The following is an 8,308-nucleotide window of genomic DNA, read 5'->3' on the forward strand; positions in this document are numbered from 1 at the left end:
TAGTTATCACAGACAGAACATTTGTGTCTGCACCCCCCCTCCCTCTTCACACACACACACACACACACACACACACACACACACACACACACACACACACACACACACAGCTAATAGCCATGGACTGTGACAGTGGCTGACAGGAAATTTTACATTGTTTTTTTTTTAGTTCAAAATGTTCTTCTCATACATTTAAAATAGGTTTTCAGACAGCGTGAATCTAATTTTCATAGAAGCAGAGCTGAAAACAAGCAGGAGAAACAGCGACAGCTGGTGCCCACAAAATAAAACACAAGGACAGCTTCACATTGTATTTATTTTACATACACAGATGAGCTAGGCCAGTACAGACTCTTTATAAACTTGTGAGACTTTTGTATCGGTGGAGTTCAAATATTTGTTTAAGAGTGTCACAGTGGTGCCTTCAGCATCATCTCATTCAGTCAGATGACTCTCCTGCAGTCTCCAGCTCAGATAAAATGGCTCTGGAAGGGGCAGAGAGGCAAGACGTGGTGTGTAAGCATTGGGAGAGTGAATGTGACCGGGAGCTATGATGACAAAATGAGCATCCATCCATTCCAACAAATTTTACATCTTAAGGCACTTTTTGTAGTTAATGCTTTTAAAGTTTTAAGTTAAAATACTGCCCCCCAATGGTAAAGTTTAAAATTGCTTTCACAGCACCCACTGCCCTGATCAAACTGGAGGAAAGTTTGATGAGACGAAGCTTTTTGGCAGCATTTACTACCTGTATGTTTGGACAGGTGACCATGTTTGGACCGTGTATACACATTTAGTCCCTGTGCTTATCTCAGAAAACCCTGTATAAATGAAAACCTTTACAATAAACCGTTTTTTCCTCTTAAAGATGTTTTTTTTTTGTAAAAAATAATTCAACCCCAGAAAAAAACCATGACAGAAACAGTAACTGAAAATATTATCTTTACATCCACGCACATGATGAGTGTCTGCAAACTTTTACTGGACTGTCGTCCTCGTGTAATAAAGACACACACGCCTCACCTTTGCTCTTCAGTCAAATCGAACTCAGCCAGCGCTCGCTTTGCCAGCCTCCATGTTGTTGGCAGGCAGAAGGCTGCAGACAGCTGCACCAGCTCCACTGCTTTCTGGGGGTCACCATGACTGTGACACACTGACAAGAAGTTGTTCAAGAGCCCCTCTCTGTAGAGCAACCCAGCAGGAAACAAGTCAGAAACACCTCAGCCTGTAGGGGTCTATTGTAAGGCATGTGTATGGTTTGTGTTAACAGGAAGAATTCAACTTTACTACTGGTAATTACTAGTTTTAGAATGTCCTAAACCCAGTTACACAGGTAGGGTTTACTAAATAAAATACCAGCAATTCTTGTTCATATGTGACATGATGAACCAGTGTGGACTTCCACTGAAATAACTCATTCAGAGTCCAGTGTGAACAGCTTCAGTTTGCATGAGACTTACGAAGGAACTCTGTTCTTGGCTTTGAAGAGCTGCAGCATCTCCCTGCAGAGAAAGTGTGACATTAGATTGCAGCAAAGCCAGAATACCGGGAAAGATCTCCTCCTGACAGACGCGTGGCTGTCGCTCTCACCAGGCTTGTTGGGTCTTGTCGGCTCGCAGCAGCAGTGTGGTGATGTTTGAGAGGGAGGCAACGCTCCACTCCATACTGGACCTCCCGTCAAATATACTCTTTATATCCAGAGCACATGCTGCAAAAGACTCCTGAACCTGCAGGAAAATGCAGTTGTGTGCTCATAACCACGCTCAGGTCAACATTATTAGCTTGGGATACTTCACACTGATCAGGTGGTTGAAAACTGCTGAAAATGCCTTCAAACTGACCTCAGGACTGTGCTTCTCTCTGGCCATTAGGCCGAGCAGCTCCTCCACCAGATCAGGCTTATTATCATGGCCGAGAGTCTTGATGTCTGAAGGAAAAAAAAACAAAAAAAACATAGCAGGTCAGTGTGACAGATTCTGAAGTGGAAAGGAATAGGCTTTTTACACTATCCACACATCATCTACTGTTCAACAAAATATGCAGTAAATGATGCATCTTTGGACTCACCTTTCCATATAGACGGCAGTAAATCCAGGCGGCTGTCTGTGTCCAGAGCCTGCAGCAGGTCCCTCATTCCCTGAGGGTTGGGGTAGTACAACTACAAACACAGAATATAAGGAAAGGTGGTGTTAATTTACAAAATTTCACAGAGTGACAAAAGCATTTTCTTGCTCCTTTTTCTGTTCTGCTCCACCTGAACACAGACTTTATAAGAAAGAGGCGCCCAAAGAATCCTGAATAGAAATCTATGGGAGAACTCTGCATGGGCAAAGCTCGAGTTGTTGCACCGAGGCATGCGTGCAGTCAAGCTTCATGACATTTTCAACTGTGTGCTGGCAGGTTTAGCTCCTCATTTTTATAGTAAAGTTGAAGGTGAGTGTAACTCTAGTTTTTTTCCCTTGACTTACTGTACCCATAGCCTGAATTAGCCTGGGTTAGGGTTACCTGCAGCAGTTAATAACTGACACACATAGTGTATATAGTGTTGTACAAATGAGCAGACCGAGAGAAGCAGGCACGCACTGACCGAGGGAATGATCTGCTTGTACCACTTCAGTACCACATCAATGTGCTCCATCATGCACAGCAGGTTGAAGAAGCGACCACTGCAGAGAGGGGAGGAGGCATTTTTTTCTTTAAATCATTTCATCTATCCACATTTACTGCTTATATCTGATCAAATACAGACTTTAGTGTGAGTCTACTGCATTACAGGACCATATCATAAACCTTAGCTGAGAGTTCCTACTTACTAGTAAATACTCTGTTGGTAGGGGTCTCCCAGAAGCCTCCAGTTCTCCTCAAAATCTACCAAACTCTGGACTTTATATCCCAGCTCGATATCTTTAATGTCCAAACACTGTGAGAAGAAAAACGGGCACAGAAAGCAGAGCATAGCTTCCTTGAAGGAATCTGATTGATAAAGATGTTAACCGTGTCACCACTGACCTGTACAAATCTAACAGGGAGCTAAGAAACAAAAACAGGACTTACTATTCTCATTGCGCTGGAGAAGAACAGAACTGGAGAGAAAAAAAGAGAGCGAGAGAGAACACAGCATCAATATCCACACATCATTCCTCTGTTTGGGCTTTTTGATTAGACCATGTTTAAAACAACACCTTCCAAATCTCTCTCACACCGTGACATACCATCATCAGGGTCCTGGCAGGTGAAGCTGTGTCCCGCCAGCTCGGCCATCACTTCCTGAAGAATGTCTGTGTTGTTTTGTGCAGAGGAGGCTGAAGAGGAAACACACGGACTGAATAAATGAAAGCGCACAAACACCAAATACCACTGAGGCCTGTGAGGGTCATGTATAAGAGCAACTCCTGTGCTACCTGATTTGTAAAAGACTGCCAGGATGTGGTCGTAGGAGGCCAAGCTGGGAGCTGAACACACACACACATACACGGACACACAAACACACCAAAAACTGTTAGTGTGAGACTGAGAACAAAATAAAACTCACCTGTGAAGCACCTGAATGGCAGTGTGTCTTTTACCTATCCCCAGTGCCTTCATCTCATTCAGAACGTGCAGCGCTTGTGTTTTGGCCAAAAAGCCGCAGCGTCTCAGCGCTTTAAGAACGCTGTTGAAGGTCAGCAGGTTAGGACGAACTTTCTGCTGATTCATCTGGTTCAACAGCTCCTACAGACAGAACAGGAGACACAAGTGTGAACATTAACTGGTCGCAGAAAGAGTTGGACAGCGAAGCGAGCAGGGACACCGATGAGCATAGCAGTGTTAGAAATACTGAATAATTTAGGGTCTTACGGCAATGAGGTCCCATCTCTCATTAAATTTCTCTCGAACATCTGGAGCCGCAGATATCAGAGCATTGAAGATGTGGACATCAGCTGGGGGAAGAAGATCGGGTTATCACTTAACTGCTTCCAGTATAAACTATATGGACCAAAAGCACTGGGCCACCTATAGGTTACACCTACAGGAGCTGCCCAGCTGTGGAGCCATTTGTGCTGATGTTAATGCCAGAGATGATTTGAAACTCTGCAGTTACTGAGTCAGCAGAGCTTTGGTGCCTTTTACACACTCTGAAAAACACCTGAATTCAAAGATTAACCGTGTGGCCCAATACTTATGTTTATGTAACGCATCAACAGAGGTCAAGAACAACAGCCGCAGTGAATCTGTTTAACTTAAATGACAAGAAAATGATGACATAAAACACATAAGTCAGTGTTATTGTTGCTATTTGACATGTATACTATGACCTTTTAACCAAAGCAGTGGCATTAACCAAAGCAAAGCAGCTCACCTGTCAGCCTGTTGTTAAGCAGATCTGTGTACATACTGAAGGCCTTTGCATAGGCTCCATGCTGTGGAGAGACATACAAATGCACATTAGGATGCACCAAAATGACCCTTTCACTGTCACTGCAGCGCTGTAGGCATGCATCCACAGCCTGTGACTTTGGTGCTCCTACCTTGACCATGCCTCTGATCAGAGCAGAGTAACAGCGGGTATCTCTCTCTGGCAGCAGGTTCAAGATTCTCTCTGCGTTGTTGTTTTCTTTCCAGGTGAACTTCAGCAAGTCTGAAGCTCGGCGGATCCGTGATGTTCTTCTCTTCAGCTCCTCTCCAGACTGCTGTGGAGCAAAAATACATAAATATACTGCAGTGGTAACAGGCCCAGGCATCCTTTTAACTGTAGCAGCTACTTTAATATGTTATGTTATGTTGTACTTTAATATGTTATTATTTAATAATATTTTTTTGGGGGGGCTCACTGTGTCTTCAGTCTGTGGTCCCCCTTCCTGGACAGGGTCCCTGTCACAGTAGAGACAGATAAGGTCCAACAGGCTATGAGTTGTTTCCATGGAGACAGCAGTGCCTGAAAGAAATGTGAAGCTTTTAGCTCCAAAGTAGCATTTTGTAAAACGCCAATAACTTATTAATACAATACACCTACATTACTGATGCACACAATCAACTTCAAAATAAATAAAGTATTTGGAGTACAACGTTATGGTTTTTTGGTGTGTGTACATGCGTGTGTGTTCTCACCAGCTTGCAGTAATTGATCATACATGTCAACAGCAGCTGTGACTTTCCTCAGGTGGATTCTCTCCTTCAGTGCCTCCTCACTCACCTCCTCAAGATGCAGTGACACCGTCTCTGGCATCAGACACTACACACACACACACACACACACATAACAGCACAACCAATCACCTAATGCACTCACTTAACAGCTCCCATGTGGGTGTGTATTCCTTACTGGTATATGAGGTTCAGCAAAGTCTTTGGTGAAGAGTCTTGGGTTGTTGTTGACGATGTATTTGGCTGCAGATCTGCCCGACTCCTGAGAGAGAGAGAACAGCCTCTGCAGACACACAGAGAGACGCAGCAAAACACAGTTATTCACATGTAACAGCAATCTGCAGTAGGGCTGCAACTATCGATTATTTTTGTAATCGAGTATTCTATCAATTAGTCCATTCCATAAGAAATACATTTGTCGTATTAACAGTTCATCTGCATATTTTAACTTCCGTAGCTCAACTGCAGATTTTTCTCTGTGTGAAACAAACAGTGGTGGATGGAGCATCAAAGTTCTCTTTTCTTCACATTGCTGCTTGTTGATCAGGTGGTTAATGAAGGACCTCCAGCTGGTTCCCAGTAAAGGTTTTAAAGTGGTTACAGGAAAAAAGCGTGGCCGCTTTGTTGCACGTGTGCAGACAGACTGCATGTAAAACAACTGCTGCTGTTGTGTTATCAGTGTTTCTGCTGAAAAAACAGGGGCTGCATGAGCTTAATGTTGTAATGCTTTGTATCCACACCCGTCCTCCTAAATATGTTTCTATTGCAGGTCTATTTATAGTCGCTAATCTGGGATTAAAGTATAAAAAATATTTTGACGGAGCCCCTCGGTACAAAACGGGGTTTTCCATTGTTACCAAATGATCGCTAGTGCTGATGTAACTGAATATGCCCCTAAATGTATAAACAAGCATAAAGACATGTTTGAACATACAAACTCAGCAGAAGTCCGGGGAGAAAGGTAAGGATCATCCTGGAACTGGTAGGGATATGCTGTGGGATCCTGGAGGGGAAAGAAATAGCAGTCAGCAAGAACTCAAAATACAGTTTCATAAACACACTGAAAAAATGTGAAGAAGATGAGGGTGCTCTCACCCTGCTGACAGTTGAAGCCAGCGCCTCCAGCACTGCCTCTTTGCTCCTGTTTGATAAGAAAAACTATAAATGCCTAATTTAAAAGAGCACTTTAAACAAAAGATATGTGTAAATTGCTGTGAGCATAAGAAGTTTCTTTAAATCTGAGGCTCTAATATCACACTTCACATGACAGATCAATTCATACCATGTTTTCTTCCTGGGGATGACAATAGACTCTGTCGATTCTGCAACATGGTTGATGAGAAGTGAAAAATTAAAATGAAAACTTTGGCTTTGATGTAATAAACACCCCTTACAGCTTGATATTTTCCTGCTCAACTAAACTCACTGATGGAATTCTATTAAGTGCTTCCTGAATTGAACCCACAGATTAATAAGCATTTGATATAAAGCTGAGTGAAGAATATGTCTTTCATTTACCTTTACTGGCTTCTGCAGCTTCCTGTCGCAGAGCTGGGGTCCAACCAAAGCCCCTACAAGATCATTTTTGCCAGTTGAGCCACAACAATTTTTTCATCGTTCTTACACTTCAATCCACTAAAAATGACACAGTGTGCAAAAATGTGGCATTTAAGCAAAATTTAAAAACCCCGCACTACACCTGCTCCAACTAGATGATGTCGCCACATCTGACAGATGAACTCAAGCTCCTCTCATCAACATCACAATATGTTCCACTTAAAAGTGGTCGACACTATTTTACAATCAGCTGAATATTGAGTTATTCAGTTATATGTGTGTACACACAAACATATGTGTGTGTGTGTGTGTGTGTGTGTGTGGGGGGGGGGGGTAAATAAAAAGGCTGAAAAAGTCACTGGCTACTGGTCAATTGGTATTTTATAGATTTCCATTAGTGTCAACCCAGAATATCAGTCGCTGTGTCCAAAAGTGCTCAAAAGTACTGGAACTGTGAGGTAAATCCCTTTATTTTTGGTGTAGACTGAAAACATTTGGGTTTGACATTTACATGTTCGAAATAAAGATTTTGATTGATTGATTGCCATTAAATGCTGAGCATGAGACAAAAGATCAACATCTCCACTTTTAATTCCAGGTATTTACACCTGGATCTGATACAGAGTTCAGAAGATGGCACCTTTTGTCTGAAGCCACCTATTTTTCTTATGAGCAAAAGGTTTTGGAACAGATAAAATAGCTTCATGTGAAAAAGACTTAAGGCTGGTCTAAAACCTTCCACTTCCTGTCCCTGATGAACTCCTTTGTAGTTTTGTGTGTGTTTTGGACCATTATGCTGAATGATGAAGGATCTCCCAGTCAGTTTGGTTGCATCTCTCTTTACACTGACAGACAAAACTTTGTCCCAGAATTTCTGAGGCTTGTGCCTGTACTTCTTGGCAAATTTCATTCTGTCCTTCTTGCTAATTAGTGGCTTGCATCTTCTGGTGAAGCCTCTGTTCTTGTGTTCATGAAGTCTTTTTCAAACAGCAGATTATGATATCTTCACTCCTGCTCTCTGGAGGTTGTTGCTGATGGTTAATGTTTGTGTAATGGCTCTGATTGATTTTCCATCTTTTGAGATGCTGATCTATTGTCTCATATTGATTTTTTTTTTTAATGTCAAACTCAAGTGTTTTCAGTCTAAAGCAAAAAATTTTTTAAAAAAGGGACATGGAGATATTCATTTTCATCCACTCCACTGGTTGCTGGTTATTGGAAATGTAAGTCAGTATCTCACCCGCGTTTCAAACATATTCGGTTGCTACTTTCCTCATTAATGGGCATTAAGGGACACATGCTGGGAGCTGATTAGTTGGATCTTTGAGGTAGCAGCAGCTCACTGATGTAAATGACATGAAACTGTGACCTCCTGTCAGACGGTGCTCGCTGCTGTCGCACTCAGGTTGCAACAAATAAATAACAGTATAGGAAACGAATGAATAACTCATGTTTAAAACAAACATTTGCCAGCTCGTCCTACCTGCGACCCAACGACTTCTCAAGGTTGCATAGAAGAAATCGTACGTTTCTCTGCATAAAACGCCCTACGTGCCTACCGGGCGCCGCCATATTGTTATAAACTGAAGGATTCTGGGAGGACGAAACTATCTGTGCTCAGACAAGG

General features: G+C 42.4%; 1 protein-coding gene across 2 annotated transcripts; it reads right to left on the reverse strand.

Annotated features, from left to right (window-relative positions):
* Window positions 1–298: 298 nt before the first annotated feature.
* ptcd3 (pentatricopeptide repeat domain 3) lies at window positions 299–8,259 on the reverse strand. Of its 2 annotated transcripts, none has more exons than XM_030739284.1 (23): window positions 8,165–8,259; window positions 6,643–6,695; window positions 6,407–6,446; window positions 6,220–6,265; window positions 6,059–6,127; window positions 5,303–5,407; window positions 5,089–5,212; window positions 4,812–4,915; window positions 4,509–4,667; window positions 4,340–4,400; window positions 3,838–3,920; window positions 3,567–3,711; window positions 3,402–3,452; window positions 3,213–3,302; window positions 3,055–3,083; window positions 2,814–2,920; window positions 2,588–2,666; window positions 2,068–2,158; window positions 1,842–1,927; window positions 1,591–1,727; window positions 1,461–1,502; window positions 1,024–1,182; window positions 299–485 (listed from the first exon to the last, which is right to left on the reverse strand). In XM_030739284.1, exons 1-23 carry the CDS (start codon window positions 8,251–8,253, stop codon window positions 440–442), a joined length of 1,995 nt encoding a protein of 664 aa, XP_030595144.1. In that variant the 5' UTR covers window positions 8,254–8,259; the 3' UTR covers window positions 299–439. The 2 variants fall into 2 exon arrangements, with proteins under 2 accessions (XP_030595144.1, XP_030595143.1); XM_030739283.1 differs by having other exon boundaries at window positions 4,509–4,670.
* Between the last annotated feature and the right edge of the window lie 49 nt (window positions 8,260–8,308).

The sequence above is a fragment of the Archocentrus centrarchus genome, chromosome 10, assembly GCF_007364275.1.
Source record: "Archocentrus centrarchus isolate MPI-CPG fArcCen1 chromosome 10, fArcCen1, whole genome shotgun sequence".
Taxonomy (NCBI): domain Eukaryota; kingdom Metazoa; phylum Chordata; class Actinopteri; order Cichliformes; family Cichlidae; genus Archocentrus; species Archocentrus centrarchus.

Bases quoted from the DNA above. Each gene is read 5' to 3' on its own strand.
- ptcd3 (XM_030739283.1), bottom strand. From the start codon at position 8,253: ATGGCGGCGCCCGGTAGGCACGTAGGGCGTTTTATGCAGAGAAACGTA. The intron at 1,503-1,590 runs GTGAGAGCGACA...CTTTCTCTGCAG, and splicing joins GACAAGACCCAACAAGCCTG to GGAGATGCTGCAGCTCTTCA. The intron at 486-1,023 runs GTGAGGCGTGTG...TGCCCCTTCCAG, and splicing joins GATTTGACTGAAGAGCAAAG to AGCCATTTTATCTGAGCTGG.